The following is an 18,599-nucleotide window of genomic DNA, read 5'->3' on the forward strand; positions in this document are numbered from 1 at the left end:
ACTGACTGCAGGGTCCTAGAAGCTCGACTTTTATATCAAATGCCCGCGTTCACTCGTTAGAGCCCCAAAGCCTTGGTAAACAGCTGTACTGATGCTATTTGGTCGCAAATGTAAATCACCAATCAGCGAATGTAAAGGGAGACTAATGGCAGTGTTAACGAGGTGTGAACCCAGTTGTAGATTTTATTCAAGCCCATTGTCTATATGTCTGGCAATAACGTGTCAAAGAAATTAAATTTAGTCTTTGAAAAACATCCAGATTTCAAATCCAGTGAGTATGTTGTTGTGGAATATATTTGTCTTCTCATATATCATTTTAGAGTAGGAAAAAATTAAAGCTGTGGCACAGAATCAACTTGGAGCTGATCTTTTGAGGAAGTGCCATAGCCCTGAGTGGTTAACTGAGACTGAATGAATCCATTAATTTGGAATAATGGGACCAGTGTCTTAGGTGGGAACCAATTACGTCGATAAAGAAACGGGTGTCGCTGACTACACGTCGTCATATTTACATAACTGCTTATCCAGTTACAGCTGGATAATCACCAAATTCGCACTTTTATTTTTAAAACAAATACAATCCTGCAGTGACTGCTGCGGCGCTAAAAGGTTCTTGTGACTTCCAGAGGCGAACGTTCATTTTTTCATTTTCCTAATTCAATCTACAGCTTATTGATATAAGTAGCCATTTCCAACTATAGTTTACTGCGTGAAATCCCTAAAGGATAGTTTTAGATCATACTGACAATGGTCTGAGCAGAATTTTAGAGTTGTGGTGCAGCAGTCTTTACCACTGCAGATGCGGATGTGAATAAATAAGTTTCCTAATTATTAATATCCCCAAGCACAAACATTTTAATGGAAGTTATTCTTTAAACCTTGTTTTTTTCTTAAACCAACAACATTTCAACAGATCCAGAAAAGGCGCACTGAGCCATTTGGTGCCTTTGATCATTACGCACAATTACGCACAAACAAAACACAGCTTGAGCCTGAAAAAAGCTTGGTTCCCCGAGCTTTCTAAACTCTGATGAGATCAAAGCTTTTTTTAAAAAAAAAAATCACACCTTGCAAGCAAACCATAAAACTTCTTCTCTTTAAATGACAGAAAACTGACAGAAGAGTGTTGCTTCACAAGCTTATATCAGCTATTAACTACACGCATTTTCCGGGCATTTGCAAAGTTGGTCTGCTTTTTGTTTGCAGCTTTCAAAGCTCAATTCTATTCCTTTAAAACGTCACATTGATTTAAAATATATTTAATTAATTCATAGACATGTTGCATGTTGTCCTGCCAATAATTGCTTGTTCATTATTTTCTGAACTAGAAAAGGTTAAATATTCACATACAAATTATACATATACATATATATGTATATATATTCATATAAATGACACTGAATATTTTTTTTAGCTCTAAAATTTCTAAAGTGTTTCTATTTTCTGTGTAATGTGGTAGGTTGAAACAGATTGACAACATATGTCCTGGAGCTATTATGTTGTACAATGGTGTAATGGTAAGTCATCACAGATGGTTATGGTATTAAATTTATTTACAAAATTATCATTTTTACATATATTACATATAATACAATAATACTTTAGGGTAGAAAGGTCTTAGGTGACAGATACTATTTGGTCCAGTGGGCTGCACAACTATAAATCAAACTTTATAGGTATCACAGGTCTTGGAAGTTGTTTTCCAGCAGGGGGCGTCATGTTCACTTTTGGCAAAGGCAGGAAGTGATGGAGAGGACAGTGCGAATCTGCCCATGCTGGTTGACAAAGCTGTGGCTCTCATAGCTTTGAGGAGTACAGGAGCTGGACTGTCTTTCAGTCCACAAGTGGCAAATTTCTGGGTCTGATGGACTCCTGTAGACAGAAAATGAACACATCATTAGTTTGTCCTCTCTATTAAACATGTTTTCCACTTTATGTCAACAAAAACACCTTCTACTGAAAAAATGTCAACTGGACAACTAAACTACAAGGACATAAAACTTCAGATTTTGAGCTGAAAGTTTCTAAAAAATTATAAATAAGGCCAGTCAGTGAGTCTAAAATAAGGACATGATACATCTAGAATATATACATTTGATAAAATGGTGCAGTTTTAAAAACATGAGGTCATTAATATTATGTAGCTTCAATGAAGTGCTGGAATATGTTGATACTGAATGTTTAGAGTTATGTTAGCGTGAAAAAATATTTTAGAAACTTTGATGGAAATAAAAGGACAAAACTGTATGATAAGGGGTTAAATACATTTCTAGATGAACTTTGTATTCGTGCTTCAACCAAAAAATGAAAGTGCAGTGTTGTATTGATGAATATGGATTGTTGGCATCTTTTTCTTAACTGACAATTACATTGTTCTGCCACTCAAAACTAGAGCAGAAGGTATAAAAGGATCATTTGGTGTAGGGATAAACCTAAAATGGCCCACATGCTCATGGTAGAAGGTGTCAGAGCTCACAGGCAATTGTTATGAGAGGAGGAGGTGTGTGTGCATCTAGCAGCTGTGTTCATACTTACCTGAGAAGGCATCGGTTTCCTGTTGTGCACCCTCCCAAACATCTGCCCACATCTATTTCCTGTGGAAAATTAGCAAAATAGAGAGAGGGCAATCAGCTCACAGCTGGCCACACATATTGACTGAGTTGGGTTGGGAGGTCTGTCTTCTGTTTAGCATATTAACTGCTTTGATTCGACACCTGCAGGGGCCATTTGTGTTTGCACTCCACTCACACTTTTGGTGCAGAGGCACAACAGACGACCAAGGCTGTATCTAGGAATTCAACTTAAATAATCTCCATCAACCCCAAAAAACTGTGAAGAGAAAATCGCAAATTAAGACTTATTGCTGTGGTACTGTGGAGGTTGTGTATGTAGTTTTTGGAGGTTCCTTTAAAAGAGTTTTTATATCATTTCTAAATTGATTTTCCTATAAAAACAATACAGTTGGATTGAAATAAAGCTTCTTTGTAATGTTTTTTGAGGATCCTGATGAAGGTCACTACCTTGATCTCACAAAAGAGGTTTTCTTTCCACTAAGTTGGAGGACCTTTGGCCTTAATAGCCATGTTTCTTTTTTCCAGTAGGTGAAGTTGTGTCAGAAATTCCTGCTTCAACCAAATCCAATCTGCTACTTTGCCACAGGTATTGTTGTAGGTTGCAATGAATAAACATGCAACACATCCTGAAGTCATTCACCTCAGGATGTGCGGTGCCAGTTACTGTGCAGTGGATTAGGCTGATTAAGTGCTGTCTTCCACACACGTCTGATGAATAAAGACACTTCATTACTGTCTGGCACCCAACCTGACCCCACTTCCTCTAGAGAGTGTCAAACCAGCATCACAAACGAATCCCTCTTCTGATGTTAAATATACTACGCTAATCACAGAAGAAACAAGGTTTAGGTTTTACTTGTGGATGAACACTGTTAGAAGAGAGCGTTTTAGTACTGATGTATTGAGTTTACACTTACTTTGAGCCTCTCCTCTTTGACTCCATATGCATGGTGGACTGTTTCATAGTAATACTCCACATATGGGACCCTGTAGCAGCTTTCTTTCAGTTCACAGGCCGCTACAGTCTGGATGAGGTCCACTTTGTTGGGGGTGTCAACCAAGACTGGGTCAAACTTAGTGGGGACACAGGAGAATCCCTCTGTGAATGATTAACACAGAAAATGTTAAAGTTATAATCTGTGATCCAAAGTTTGAAATGCCTTTTAAAAAAAAAAACACTAGACAACTTTATAACTTTTTATTTTTCTATTTTTCTGCTGCTCATTGTTTACATCAGTACTTTTTGAACACCAGGGTGTAAAAGGGATTTATATTTTCAAATAGACTATAATAAAATAAAACTTCATCAATAACTTTATCAGTATGATAGTAGCAAACTTCACCTCTATTTCTCTTTTAGTGAAACCAGTAAAATAATGCACTTTCAGACATTTCTTAAACAAAATACTACACTCAGAGGTTTGTTTTATGGTATTTTAAGTCATTTCACTCATATCCAATAAAATATCTGGAAAAATCTCCCATGTCATAGTGGAAATAGTACATCTTTGATAACAGACTGTACCAGTATTATTATTATTATTATTTATTAAAACACTGTAGAGGGACCCGCCTCTGTTTATTTATAACGCTGAATGACTCATAAGCCTCTTATGCTTCTGTTGTTTCTTATGTTTCTGTGCGTTTTGCATTTGATGACCTGTTCTCTGTTCATCTTAGCAGCTTTTTCTCTTTTGTTTATTATTGGTTTAAGCAGGACTGTGCAATGACCACCAACCTGGAGAACCTTTGGCCTTGGAGCATCCTCCCACGTCGATTACCGTCTCATATGGTGTCTCGGAGTAATACGTCCTCAGCGCGGGGACTCGGATGCAATGGCTCAGCTTGATCTCACAGTGGCACTCCTCGATGACCTCCACCTCCCGGGGTCCTTCCAGCAGGAGCACCCGGTCCACTCGCATTCCTGTTGGCTCGCACACCTGGTTCATCCCACAGGAGGGCAGCTGGTTCAGCGCCTCCGAGCTCTCTGGAGCCAGTGGCCCCCGCGTCCTCATCTTTTGTAAGGTGAGAGAAGTAATTTATTGTCTGGGTCAGACAAGTCAAAACATGTTTCTGTGATTATGTGCGTTTTTCAGAAAGTGGTGCAAGTTTTTTTTATATCCTACTGGCAGTTTGTGGTTAGAGTTCATGGTTTAGAGTTTTTATCTTAAAAATATTAATCATATTTTGATATTTAAATAACATATTCGTTGTGATGTCAAAATGAGAACTTCATTAATTATCAAGTATGTGATGTTTTGGTGCTTGACAGACCATCACAAAGCTACAGCGCAACCTTGTGGCCACGTAAGGAAACGTCGCTTACTTTTTTGCTCCTGAGGAATTCCAGCATTGATGAGTGTTTTGAGTAGTCCTGCTGAACAGTCTCATGTGAGGGTCTGGATGCTCCCCCACAGTGTGACCTGCACATTCCCACATCTACACTGACAGGATTCCCCGAGATGTCTGAGAAACAAAACACTGGATTTCAATCGGCAGGTACTGATAATCCATAAAATGTAGTTATTGATATAAGCAGTTTCTTTAGCCTTTGACTTTCCCAACATGTTGAACAAGTGCTCAGTAGAATATGAGAAGACATAATAGTTTTTCTGGACTTTTATAAAAGGTATAGAGACAGATTTGTTGCACACCAAAAACAAACAAAACAAATTAAAATAAAATAAAAATTTTAAAAAACATGCAGTGAAGGAAGAGTTACTGAACATATTATAGACTGTAGTGCTTTACCTTGTCCAATATACACAAAGTGGCTCTGTCTTTTGCAGCATACTCTCTGTGTGAAGAGGTTTCTGTGATCTATGTGTTTGCTCAACACTGCTGTCACTAGAAAACACAAGACAAACATACATCAGTGCCCCAGGAGCTTCAATTTGTATCATATTACTGAAGAAAATAAACTAAAGATTAGATTAAACACATTAACCACAAAACACAAGTGTGCAGGTATCAGTATCCCTCAGGGTTATTTGCCAGTGAAAAGCACTGATTTACTGTTATTTAATCCCAGACTATATGAATATGAACAGCAATGACCTTCCAAGGGAAACACACTCTCAAAATGCACTGTATATTGCATGATTATGTTCATCTGTAAATATTTCAGTATTTTATAGGATAGTGTTTTGACTCCACTTTGCACTTGCAAACACATCACACACACCTCCCGGTATCACACCTTCTTCTACTGCTCATGTTTACCATGTTATAGTCAAAGGATTAGTAAGTATATCTGAGCAGATTGGTGTCACTCTGATCAGTGAGTAGCTGCTTCTACATCTATGTCACAAGAGCAGCAGGAAAATAGAATATAACAAATAGTACTCACAGGCCAGGTAGAGGACACACATTAGGAGAAGGAACGGCCGAGGTACATCCATGGCTTTAGTCCGAATCTGCTCCTCAGCTGCCAGATCTTGAGTGTCACTCTGCTCTCCAGTGCCTCAGATATTTATATGGGATCAAGCTTCAGCCCCAGATGTTACCTAAAAACAAAGTCTCAGAGTGGTGTGGAGTCAAAAATGTGAGAGCTAATCAAATTTCCATGCTGAATGCCTGATGGTGTTCTTAAAGCAGGGGCGACTTCAAAGGAAATCTATACAGCTTCTCTGTTTCTGCTGTCTGAGGACCCAGTGGTTTGAGTGTGGCAACCAGATCCAGGCTCACCCTAATGAAGTGCCTTAAGTAGCCTTGAGCCATTAAAGCATCGCTCATTCAAAGGCATTAATCATCTTTTATCTCAGGGGAAGGTGTTTAGCACCTCTAACTTAAAACAAAATCTGGTCTGAACAAATAAACAGGGTCAGCATGGGGCCCCGAGCCTCCCCTTCCGAAAACTCCAGCACCTTTGTGTTTATTCATCATGACACCAAATGGCCAGACCTCTCAGGACCTCCCATCAAATCTCACTTCTCCTCAGAGAAAGTGGAAAAGTGAACTTTTAGGATAAAATGCTGTATATTAAACACATTTCCAGATGTGAACATTTATGTTTGCGCATCTTCCATGAAGTTTAAATGGAAAAAAAGTTAATAATCAAGTATTCATCTGAAATGGGAAACCCTAAGTACACAATCCTCTAAAAACCTAATCACAGGAAAGAGGTGTAGCTCTATTATAATGTTGGGTTTCACTGAGCTTCCACTTATATCTTAATAAGGAGTTAGTCCTTCTTTGAAGTGTTGATGTGATCCCCTCATTTTCACAGGGATCAACGGATCATCGTTCAGCTGACAGCACTCAGACACCTTGATTAAGGTGATGCCTACAGCAGCTTGAATTGTTGAGTTCATTGAGTTACAACAAATCTTGTTGCAGTTCTGTCATAATCCTGATGAAAGCCAGCTTCAGCCTTAGTAATTACTTGATTTAATTATGTAGATTATAGAGTGAGTTGGTTTTCTTACAAGATTTTTATAAAGGAAAGAATCTTATAATTTTATTCATACTATTAATGTTATTATTAAAAACATGAAATAGACTCACTCTTCAATTAATCCTAGTTTGAGACTCACAACTTAATCAACTTTGTGCGTTTGATAATAAGACTTACAACTCCAATGAAATCTAACCCACCTACTACTAAAAGTTCATCCTTCTTTATCTGACCACAGTGCACAGAAAAAGAAAACAATAATAATCTTCACATTAATGAACACTGCTGCATTTTGCCCAGATTTTATGCTCAGACCTAAAACATACTTTATTATAGACAGTAATCAGCATCTATTTGTTAATTTTAGAGATTACTTTAATATATAGATTTCCCTCTGAAATTTGTGTTTAAATACTCTAGCCACTCATCTGCCCTAGAATGTTATGTTTTACCCCTAAATAGCTTAAATGCACTTTTAAAAATATTTTTTTATATATTATCGAAATCTTTATCAAATACTCAGATAACAAATTGCATGGTAATTGTCTGTCACCAATTCTGATACTCATTGACTGGCTATATTTCTCATAAAGTAGGGCAAGTGTTTCCTATAGCAGTGACATTCATGTTTTTGTGCTGAAAAATGAGTAAAATACCACCTCATCCTCAACCACCCATTTGAATGCAAACCTCCTACCTCTGTAGCAAATCTTTCCTCACTTTGATTCAGCATAGCACATGCTGAGATGATCACTGAAGTGATGATTGGATTACACTGAGTCATTTGCGACATGGACACGAAGCTTATGCATGATTGCTAGACAATCCCTGTGTCCAGTCTAGGTAGCAGAGGTTGACGGGAGTGACAAGTAAGAGACAGCTCATCAGTATGTCTGTGTGGGCTGTCTGGTGTTGTGTCTGGGTCACTGTAGCCTGGTCAACTAAAACAGATTTTTAACTTGGTGCAGTGTATTTACGTTGCAAATGCATTTAAGACAAATGCAATGTTAAACCACACTGACACCAAACATAGGAATAAATATGATAAGCATGGTCAGAAACTAATGTTAAAAATATACATGAAGACTTCGCTACTTTAATCCAAAGGAAACACCAGGAAACTGAACAACTTTAACTGCTGTTTTAAGCTTTTCCTTGGCCCATTGACCCCTAATAATTTTGCAAAGAGGTAATCCTATTAATGTACTTTTCAAGCACCTTTAGGTTCATGTCTAGGAGTTAAAAAGCCTCTGTAAAGCCTGTCTATTGTCTGCTTGGGGAGGGAGGTGTCCAGCACTCTGGGATTAAAGGACAGTAGTTCTGGATTACAGACCAGGAGCAAAGGGAGAGAGCTGGTGAAAAAGAGAAGTGGTATTATAGTAGCATATGGACAAGTAGTTCAGAGCAAAACATCTTTGGACATTTTTCCTGATGTAGCCAGTTGGCTTTGAAATTATAGCATGACTCTTACAGCTTTTTTTCTTTGGGATTTGGTTTGTGGAGATTTGCTTTGTTGGTAATTTACCACCTGCTTATTTAAAAAAAACTTCAAATCCTCTGTCCGCTGGTGTCTACGATGTATTTGAACAGGAATAGTGCCATCAACACAGAAAGGAGTAAGAAGAACATAAAAGGAAAAACATGTGAGTACAGACATATTCACAAACTTTAAACTGAAGGATTTTATGATTTGGAAACACATTGATTAGAATCAATGTAAGTCAGTTGAGACTGATTTTAAATCATTGCTGTTTCATCCTAAAATATGACATTTGGTTGTGTTCTCCACCTCAGGGGCCCACTTGAAGACAACTCCACGCCAGGAAGCAACGTCCGCGCTGATGACCCCAAAGGTGGGGAAAAAGGTGGAAGTAAAGGAGAACCTCACAGACGAGCAGAAGGCAATGCAACGTACAGTGTTTGGGAAGGCGTGCTATGACCTGACCCATTCAGAGAGGGTGATGAATGAGCTGACATTCGGCCGACGAGTGGGACTTTATGAGCTGAGAGGGGAGATTGGCTCTGGCAACTTCTCGCAGGTTAGACTGGGGATACATGACCTGACAAAAGGTAAGATACTACCTGCTTTGTCTTTTTTTAAACCCTTTTTCATAGCGCCAGTGATAAAGTATGACATGTGGCTGGAGATACACACCATAAGTTCATGCAAAGATTGAAAAATATTTGTTGGTCCCAGAGATGATGTGCAAGTCTGACATTTTATTGTATGTTCTGTAAAGACTATAAAATAGTTAAATATGTCTATGCTTTTATGATTGAAGTGGGTATTTTCACTGCAGATGTGTTGCTCTAGAGCACAGTAGTCAGCCCAGGTCCTCGAGAGCCACCGCCCTACTTATTTTATCTCCGCCCTTCCTGCTTCTGACTGATCTACCTGATCACCTGATCTAGCTGATAAGCAGTGGGTGGGGCAGTGATAATTGGAAAACAAGCTCTGGGGTACTGGCGTTGACTCCTCCTGCTCTAGTGATTATGGTTGGAAGCAGGATGGTGTATTATGAAGCTGAACAAAAATTAGCAGCAATGTTGCTGTAATGAAGAAATATGACACCCAAGACTACAATGTGATGTATTTTCAGAAGTTTTTACTGCATGATAGACAACAACAGAGCTCTACAGCACAGACATAGTTTTTGGCTAGTTTTGGATATATAGGAATATCAAACATGACTATGTATTGTTATAGTGTAAAAACAAGGGTTTTGTATGCAGTCAGAGTAATGTAATGTGTAATCACAACATCATTGCATCAGAGTTTTTTCAAATATGGGTAATGTCTTTATATCAGGAAGGTAATGTACTGATGGTTTTACAGACATACTTCAGTCATCTCAGTTCAACATATTACATGGTGTAGGTCCAGTCTGGGTCATTCCAGATGTCAGAAAATGATAGATAAGCTCATCAACCTGCAATGCTCTAATCCATACTGCTTCAGCTTTCACCGTCTGCGGCTTAGATCTAATAATAGTGATAAACGCTAAGGTTCAACACATAAAGGATGCAGGGATTAACAATATTTAGTGGCATAAGGAAGATTAAAGGTAGCAGTAGTGTATTCCTTGTTGTCTCACTGCTTTGCCCACGTCTTTCTTCACCTGACAGAAAGAGTAGCAGTGAAAATCCTGGACAAGATGCGTCTGGGCAATTGTCCACAGACGCTTTTTACCTCAGAAATCTCTTGCATGGAGAAGCTGTCCCATCCCAACATTGTGAGACTGTATGAGGTGGTGGAGACGTTCAAACGGCTCTACCTGGTGATGGAGTATGCCAGTGGAGGAGAGCTATTCTCTCATATCAGCACCAGGGGGCGCATGTCAGAACTGGAGAGCAAACTTGTATTTTCACAAGTCCTGTCTGCAGTCAGTCATATGGTAAGTCAACAGTAGCTTTTAGGTGAACATTATGAGCAGTACATTGTCTTACTGAATAATTAGTCCTGATAATGAAAACACTGAAATAGAAATTAATTAGCACAGCTCATCATTGCTTCTATGATGAGCTGTGCTAATTAATTTCTATTTCCCCTGTCAGAAAACTGAATGTATGTATAACAGTCTCAAACATTTGTCTTGTTTTGTCTTTTTCCAGCATAATAATAATATTGTCCACAGGGACCTGAAGGCTGAGAATGTCTTCTACACAAGCACTTACTGCATTAAAGTGGGTGACTTTGGTTTCAGCACGTCTTGCTGCACCAGTGAAGTGCTAAACACATTCTGTGGCTCTCCACCATACGCAGCCCCAGAACTGTTTAAAGACAAAGGTTATGTTGGTCAATATGCAGATTTCTGGGCACTTGGTATTTTGTTATATTTTATGGTGACTGCCACTATGCCATTCAAAGCTGCTAACACAGGCAGACTTAGGTGTTGTATCCTGCAGGGCTCCTATGCCATTCCCTCTTATGTACCCGAATCATGCCAGGAGATCATTAAGGGCCTCTTGAGGCCAGTGCCTGTTGATCGCCTCAGCATTAGACAGATCATGGCCAGCAACTGGATGAAAGGCATTGAATTCCTCCAGGCCTACCCCTCTTGTAGCCCTACACCCTCACATCTGGTTGAGCCAACCTATGTCCTTAGCCCGGATGAACTACATGTGAAGGCTGCGCTAATAGAACTTGGCATCACTGAGATCCATCTCCTCAACAACAGCCTGGACCTGAGAAGCCCAGTTACTGGGGCTTACCGGATTTTGCTACATCGCATTCAAAAGAGGAGGTCCGTGGAAGGTCTGGGCTACAACCAGTTGCGCACCAAAGAGTTACAGAACAGAATCCAATGGAGAGCAGACTCAGACAACCTACTAAACAAACGCCACTCTGTTGTCTGTATCATTATGTAGTTCGGTTTGAAATAATTCAGCATTTTGGGAAATATGCATATTTGCTTTCTGGCCATAGGTTTGATGAGAAGATTGGTATCACTCTCATGAAGTATGTTAAGTAGGGAGCTTAGCCTAACCTAGCCGAAAGACTGGAATCAGCAGGAAAGAACTGCTCATCTTCTTGTTGTCCAAAGGTAAAATGAAAGAAAGAAGCTTACTCCTGTTTCCCCTGCACCAACAGTAATATCAAATATTTTAGGTGGAAGCTACAGAACAACAGTTGAACACAGTAGCATCTCGGAGTCTTGTTGTCGCAGTGAGGTTGAGAGGCTACCAGCTGAGATGCTACACATATAAACCCTTTATCGTTAAGAAATAATTAAACAAACCAAACATAGCCTGCTAACTAAATGTGCCTGTAGCCCTACTTTTCAAACTTTAGTTGTTTCTCTTTACTTATAGACTTCATGCTAAGCTAAGCTCATGCTTCCTGGCTGCAGCTGTATAGTTAACATAGAGAATTGAAAATGTTTTCATGTAATTTTCAGAAAGCAGGTGATTAAGCATTACTCCTAAAATGTTGAACTATTCCTTTATTAATTTAGCTGCTTTTATAGCAAAGCTAACGGGACAAACCTGGGTTTCAGTTTTGAATCTGGCTGTGAATGGGTGCTCTGCTCTAATGCTAATGCAAGTCACTGTAAAAGAATGTGGCGTAATATGTGACCATACTTGGCACCTCTTATGCCCACTACAGATAACATCATATCAGTTTATGGAAATCAACTGAGCATAAAAGAAATTTCACTTCAGCATTGAAAATAACCTAAAGATTCCTCTCAGTGAAGCAGATAAAGTTTTTTTAGAGTTAAATATCAAAGAGGAAAAGATAAACGATCAGACTGACTACAAGAATCAGACACTTACAATACTAGTTAAATATTATTTTTTGGTTTTTCATCCATATACAGCTGTGGCAAAATTCAAGTGAAATTTTAATAGTTTTCCTTTTTCATTAATATTTTTATTTCAGAGATATTTTTGTGTCCTTTATAATTGCAGAAAATGTGTTTTCATACATGCTGAGGAGCAATTAGCTTTACAGAAAAAATTTAGTTGACAAACTTTCAGTAAACAACAAATAAACCAAAATTAAAGATAAATAATTGGCTATTAAAAATCAAGTTACTGCATTCATGGTGCTGCAAAGTATTTTTGTCATATGCTGCCCCAATAGGAGGGCAAGCAATTATTTATAATGCTGTAAATACAGTTCATGCTGTTGATGAAAGAAAGCTATTATGACAGTTTTTGGAGTTAGGTAAAACAGCATAAAATATTATAGCAATAAATTAAGTGTCATTTCCAAATTACTTTGTGGTGTGCGATGTTTTATGGCTCCTTTCATCTTTTATATTTTGTTGCGCTTTCTATACTCTCATAGGAACCAGGATTTTATTTCCATCATGTCAATCTTTGGAACCAAACTTGCATAGGCTTCTGTTAACATGAATTTCAGTCTTTTTATGTGAAACTGGCAACTGGCAAGTCTGTGCTGTGACTTTTATTGCTTTATTGCTTTCATTTTCTTGTTCAAAGTTTCCCATGCAGTTTATAACCTAATTTCCTCTTCTGGTTTATATATTTAAGTGTATCATTTCCCGTAATTCCTCACATGTTTCAGTGTAAAGTAATATTACATGCTATTGGTAAAATTTAAGAAATACAGGCCATTTTTTGGAAAATATAACTGAAAATGCAGAACATGTGCCTGCCTTTTTAAAATCACAATGACAACTGCAATTAATAAGAGTATCTGAACACTGGCACAAGCATTTAAAGAAATGTTTTCTGTGTGATTATTTCTCAAATTGTACAAGGGTGTATAAATTTATGATGTCAACTGTATTCTTTTCTCTACCTTCATGTTTTTTCCCCTTGAAAAAAAGAAAACTAACATTGCTCAGAAAACCAACCAGCCATTTCTTTCTACCCATGCATGCAAAATCAAAAAGCAGCACATTTGTCAGTAGTGTTATGATATAAACATGAAGAAACAAAGTCTCAGCACTAAAATCTTTTTCAAGCTGCTACCCAATTCTTCAACCTTTGAAGGTGGGACATCTATTAGTCATAATGTAATTTTGGATGTCCATCAATACTGGATTTTCCATTAATGTCTTGGTAATTGTTATGTATTAGGTTATCTATCACCTCTGCCTTTGGGCTAATTTGGCATCCTATTAAAACAAATACTTCACCTGCATGCATGAATGATTCTCTGCTTTTTAATGTTGGGTGCCCTACTTTTTTTTAACAGCAATCCTGTCACGCTTAACTGTTATTCACGTGTTCATATGCCGAGAAGACAAGTCCATACTTTCCTTTAATCAACAAACATCAGATAGTTAATACACCGTGGTGCACAGGCTTGTAATTTCTGACAATGAGGCATAGTTTTAACAAACATTTTACTATCTGCAAGACGAAGCTTCTGCAGGGCCCCAGTGTGTGGAAGTCATCAATCTCCACCGACAGCAAAGTCAAACACTGTGTTACTCACAGTGAGATTTTATCAGATGCATGTCCCAGCAGTTCTTGTGAATGCCCATGGACATACATGTGTGATATGCAGGGATTAATGAGCTCCCTGTCAGATCATACAGCCTGCTATTGCTTGGAAATCAGCACATCATATTCACAGATAGTCTCATTGAAGTTTTATGTGTACTGGCTTTCTTTCTGCAGATAATTTGCTGTGACTTTTTAATTTTTCTGGTTTGATTTGTTGGATCTAATTAGTTGAGCATCCTGTGCAAAGTAAATCAACTGCAGTTGGAATCCTGATGGGTGGTAAAAATTTTAAATTGCATTATAAGAATTAAAAAATATAATAGTAATAGTCGTAATAGTATTCATCCATCCATGGATCATATCCCAGGATGAACTGGACAAAGAGCAGGAAAATAAGATTTTTTTTTTTCAAGAAATATATAACCCACAATTTTAGTGCACAAACAGGAACAATGAACAACTGTATAATTCATGGATCACAGTAATTTGGGAATAGCTCGAAAATAAGTGCTTAAAGTGAAACATCATCTCAAATTCTAGCATTTAAAAAAGTTATTTAAAGTAACTGTTTTATAGAGCCATGTATGTATAGCGCAGAAGAAAAGATTATATTTAATTACCACGGTATAAAGTGGTCAATGTGACACTACAATCCTTATATTTACTAGAAATGGCTCTATCTGCCCATATCAAAAAGGGGTTCAAATTGGTGTTACGTGGCAGTGTTTGGTAGTAGAAATTGTAGTTCTGGATTCATGTTCTATTTGTTTAAGGCCCCATACAGATAAACATTATGAGATACAGCTATGTAGCGCAAAAGATGAAAATGTATATAGGATGTATATAGTCTAGCTAACACTAATTCACAGCCCCTGTCCCTAGTTAGGATTTAAATCAGGTTTAAAACATTCAAACTATTAACCTCATTACCAGAACCAGCAGAAGAAATAATTACATATCTGCTGGTTACCAAATGTGAGTCAGGACTGATGACTGCATCAGGAAATATTATGAGGATAAATATGTATATGTGTATATAAAAGCAACACTGAAGAGAATGTGATAAGCAAGTTTATTTTAATATTGTTTTTATGCAAACACATATGTATATTGTAAAAAAAAAAAAAAACTATATATAAAACGCATGAAAAGATGCTTAATCCATCTAGAAATCAAGACATGAGCTTCTCAATTCATATGACACACATTACTAAAAGTCATTTACATTTGGATATCTGGAGACATCGTACAAGAATATTCTAAATATTATGCATATTGTCACAATTTATGCTCCATCACCATTTATTTAATTAAGCAGCTTGTTGAATATCAGATGTCTCAAAAGGCAAGAAAAAGGTCACAAATATAGCCACTTTGCTACTTAAAGCAGTTATGTGTATTATGTGGTGGTCACTCAGCATCAGGAGTCCAAACAAGGTGTTGTCTTTATTCAACACAAGCTTTTGACCTTTATCTTAGTGCAGAGAGAAAGCAAAAGTAGTGCTCCAGGAATGTCTTGGCCAGCCTCTGTGTCTGCCTTACAGTAAGACATCATAAAACCACCATAAAAATCAGGTTGTTTGAAGGTACAATTCCCCAGAGGGTGAAAAGACAAATGACACCGATGCAGGCAGTCGCCTTCAGCCTCTCCTTGGCAATTGTGAATGGTGCTGTGAAGAATTAAGACATCAATTTGAATATGAGTTTTTAAATTCACGATCAAATCCTCAGGCCCCACCTGCAGAAATCGCTTTTTTGTAACTGAGCACTAATGTTTAATGTTTAGTTTTAAATGGATCTGTCTATGATTATATTTAATTTAATATTATAGAATAACAGTTTATATCAGAAACAACATGAAAAAACACTAAACATCATAAAGACAGACCCACCTTCCTGGATGGTTTGTTTTTCCTGTTCTTGGCTTTATTGTCAATAGTCTTCATCAGGTCAATGACCCAATTCTCTCTGGGGTTTGCACAAAAAACACGCCCCTTCCTCATGATGAAGCTAAAGGAAAATGAATACAAACATAATTATCTTCAGTGGTAATGACAGAAAACTTAGCTTAAAATAAAAACTACTACGCGCTCAGGAAGACTTTTTAAATTAGTTTTTATTGTATATGCATGAGCACTTACACTATAGCAGGGATGTTGCAGGCTCCATCTGTCTCCTGCTGTCTGTACATTACCGCATGTTTTCTAGTGTTCATGTTCAATTCTTTCACATGTTTCAGACAGCAGTCCTCATAGGATTCTAAAAAGAATCAGAAATCCAGTTAAATAAAGTCAGAAATCCAGTACTATCCAATGCGTCCATGATCATTTCAATGAAAATAACATGCACAACATAGGCAAGATAATCAAGATCATCAGTGAAAAAGGATTTTCACAATCTGAAGATAGTGAAAAAAGCAATTTGGACACCACAAGACCACATTTGCCTACACAGACAATAAACCAGCCTCACTGACCCTCATTTTATCTCTACTGTGTGCTGCATATGTAACCCTACTGGCTATTCTTTTAAAGTTGCTTACCATGTGCCAGTGCCAGATAGAGACAAGACAGGCTCAGCAGAAAGAACAGCGTGTTGAACTGCATGGTGCAGTCTGTAGTTGCAACTCTGAAAAAGCCAGATGAGTCAAAGAATTAATATCTGTACCTGCAATCAGCCTTATCACTCCGTGATTACTTTACCACTGCTACTTCCACGCCTTTCCCTATTCACATTTGAAACCTTGAACCTTGAGCAAATATTTTGCCCTGGCTCTCTGTGCATATGTGTTACCTGTCTGTGTCAACTAAATCGTTGAACTCCAAAACTCGTTTTAATGCCATGATTCTCTAAAGATGCTATAAAGAAATGCTATAAAACTGAATTTAGAACTGCTATAAAGTACCTACTAAATGAAAACAATCATGGTTCAAAAACAGTTGTGTTTAATGGTTTAATTTAAAAAGTTTTCTTCTGTTTAGTTTTTCTTAGTCTTTTTGTTTTGAAACCTTTTTTATTGCATTTCTCTGATTTAAGAAATGTCTTATATCTCTATTAAATCTTTGTCCTATACTTTAGATCAGTTAAAATCTTAATTATAATCAATCTGGCCAGTGACTGTGGATGAAACTTAACCTTCTAGCTACATGTGGCTACATTTAGATCATGGTGATGTAAACGTGCTAAACATAGAGTGTACTACCTGTGTATTAGGATTGCATGTTACTCACCTGCAATGCTCCTGATGTGGTTTGTAGCTCGCTTCTTGTGTCTATCAACCTGTAGAGGCAAGGTGCTCTTATACAGCACTCAGGGGCATTTTGCCAGGGATCATATTTCCATAAATGAACTAACCTTTGCACCTCAGATCATCTTTCTTTCTTTTTTCGTTTTTTATTTCAACCAAAATAGAAGTGGGATTTTAGGCTTTACCTTAAGTTTTCATGATAGACAAAGACAGATGATAGATGAGACTTTTGTGTGGCATGTAACCTGGTGATAGAAGCTTGGTTAGTGAGGAAATCCACAGTTGAGTGTAATCTCCTCAATTAGCAACAAGACGAGAATTCTTAAGGAATAAATAGTATGCATATGAACGGAGGTGCAAGGATGCTGCTTCTTATATGTCTTTGTCAGTTAACGTTCAGATTTAGAAATAGGAAATATTTTTTTAACATAACATTAACTCCCATGCTGCCTGAGGTAGTAACTGGATATTCTTGAAGGTTTTAATATCCCCTTACTCTGACAGGTACATATTGAGAAATACCTGGTCTTTCATAACTACTGATGAATTCTTACACAATGTGTTCTCACATCTTGCACTTGGAAACGTAATAAAGTTAAATATTTTTGTTTTGTGAGCCATTTCATCTCATTAAATATGCTTTTATGTAATAAAGCAGGTACTACACAACCAATGCACTGTAACACATTCACAAATAATGCAAAGTTCTTTCATTTGATAATATGAAGCATGTTTGTGGTGCACAAACAGAAATAACACCTACCACAAATTCGCAGCTGTTTGTTTTTAAACACAGTACAAATCAACAATATTGCCCAATATCCTTTGTATTATTTATGTTGTTCACAGCTCCTGTTCATCCTTTTAAGCATAACATGAACACTGCATGTCACCCACTGAACACTTTTTGTTGAACAGAATAAAGGTGAAGGTGTTGCTCATTTACTTTTATTTGTGGATGGAAGTTCTCAGCAAAGTTTTATCAGTCCATAAAGGCTGTAATCTCAGGATCAATATAGTTCACATGGCAAGACAACTGAAAATCTAAGAAGTGTGTTTTGACCCTTGGAGTTGATGGGAGAGAAGAAATAACATGTTCATAAGTCATTAGTCATATCTTTCCACAATGCTAATTATATATGATTACTGATTACTTTTTAATGCAGTGTATGTGTAATGCCTGTTAATTCATGGCATGAACGTTTATATTCCCTTGTGAAACTGACTGCTGTATGTTTTTGCTGTATTCTTCATTAATTCAATCACAAAAGGTTGTTGAATTTCTCTGTTATGCTTGTCAGCATACTAAGAAGAACTTGACTTTGATGTATGATGCTACATTTATAGACAATCAGATATGAAGCATCCTCCCTTTAGCCATATTGTGTCCTGACAGGTGAGACACTTTGCATTAAAAACACTTGTCAGCAATACCATATCGCATATCCACTTTTTTCCC

The 18,599-nt window shown here is 37.5% G+C and overlaps 3 protein-coding genes across 3 annotated transcripts; 1 reads left to right on the forward strand and 2 right to left on the reverse strand.

Annotated features, from left to right (window-relative positions):
• Positions 1–1,721: 1,721 nt before the first annotated feature.
• pnhd (pinhead) lies at positions 1,722–5,974 on the reverse strand. Its single transcript, XM_026313412.1, has 7 exons — positions 5,923–5,974; positions 5,325–5,420; positions 4,900–5,039; positions 4,312–4,588; positions 3,491–3,672; positions 2,536–2,594; positions 1,722–1,872 (listed from the first exon to the last, which is right to left on the reverse strand). The coding sequence occupies exons 1-7, from the start codon at positions 5,972–5,974 to the stop codon at positions 1,722–1,724; spliced, it is 957 nt and encodes a 318-aa protein (XP_026169197.1).
• Positions 5,975–8,545: 2,571 nt separating this feature from the next.
• On the forward strand, positions 8,546–11,337 carry LOC113134718 (serine/threonine-protein kinase NIM1-like). The gene is made up of 4 exons (XM_026314212.1): positions 8,546–8,612; positions 8,764–9,039; positions 10,096–10,364; positions 10,582–11,337. The coding sequence occupies exons 1-4, from the start codon at positions 8,546–8,548 to the stop codon at positions 11,335–11,337; spliced, it is 1,368 nt and encodes a 455-aa protein (XP_026169997.1).
• Positions 11,338–15,023: 3,686 nt separating this feature from the next.
• On the reverse strand, positions 15,024–17,180 carry ccl25a (chemokine (C-C motif) ligand 25a). The gene is made up of 5 exons (XM_026313876.1): positions 17,124–17,180; positions 16,436–16,521; positions 16,035–16,152; positions 15,786–15,903; positions 15,024–15,563 (listed from the first exon to the last, which is right to left on the reverse strand). The coding sequence occupies exons 2-5, from the start codon at positions 16,497–16,499 to the stop codon at positions 15,534–15,536; spliced, it is 330 nt and encodes a 109-aa protein (XP_026169661.1). The 5' UTR covers positions 16,500–16,521; positions 17,124–17,180; the 3' UTR covers positions 15,024–15,533.
• Positions 17,181–18,599: the final 1,419 nt, after the last annotated feature.

The sequence above is a fragment of the Mastacembelus armatus genome, chromosome 17 (assembly GCF_900324485.2).
Source record: "Mastacembelus armatus chromosome 17, fMasArm1.2, whole genome shotgun sequence".
Taxonomy (NCBI): domain Eukaryota; kingdom Metazoa; phylum Chordata; class Actinopteri; order Synbranchiformes; family Mastacembelidae; genus Mastacembelus; species Mastacembelus armatus.

Excerpts from the sequence above, each read along its gene's own strand:
- LOC113134718 (XM_026314212.1), top strand. The coding sequence starts at position 8,546 with ATGTATTTGAACAGGAATAGTGCCATCAACACAGAAAGGAGTAAGAAG. Across the intron at positions 8,613-8,763 it reads GAACATAAAAGGAAAAACAT|GGGCCCACTTGAAGACAACT; the intron begins GTGAGTACAGAC and ends TCTCCACCTCAG. Across the intron at positions 10,365-10,581 it reads TGTCTGCAGTCAGTCATATG|CATAATAATAATATTGTCCA; the intron begins GTAAGTCAACAG and ends GTCTTTTTCCAG.
- ccl25a (XM_026313876.1), bottom strand. The coding sequence starts at position 16,499 with ATGCAGTTCAACACGCTGTTCTTTCTGCTGAGCCTGTCTTGTCTCTAT. Across the intron at positions 15,904-16,034 it reads TGCAACATCCCTGCTATAGT|CTTCATCATGAGGAAGGGGC; the intron begins GTAAGTGCTCAT and ends ATTTTCCTTTAG. Across the intron at positions 15,564-15,785 it reads AAAACAAACCATCCAGGAAG|CACCATTCACAATTGCCAAG; the intron begins GTGGGTCTGTCT and ends AATTCTTCACAG.
- pnhd (XM_026313412.1), bottom strand. The coding sequence starts at position 5,974 with ATGGATGTACCTCGGCCGTTCCTTCTCCTAATGTGTGTCCTCTACCTG. Across the intron at positions 5,421-5,922 it reads GTGTGTCCTCTACCTGGCCT|TGACAGCAGTGTTGAGCAAA; the intron begins GTGAGTACTATT and ends TGTGTTTTCTAG. Across the intron at positions 4,589-4,899 it reads AATTCCTCAGGAGCAAAAAA|ATGAGGACGCGGGGGCCACT; the intron begins GTAAGCGACGTT and ends ACCTTACAAAAG.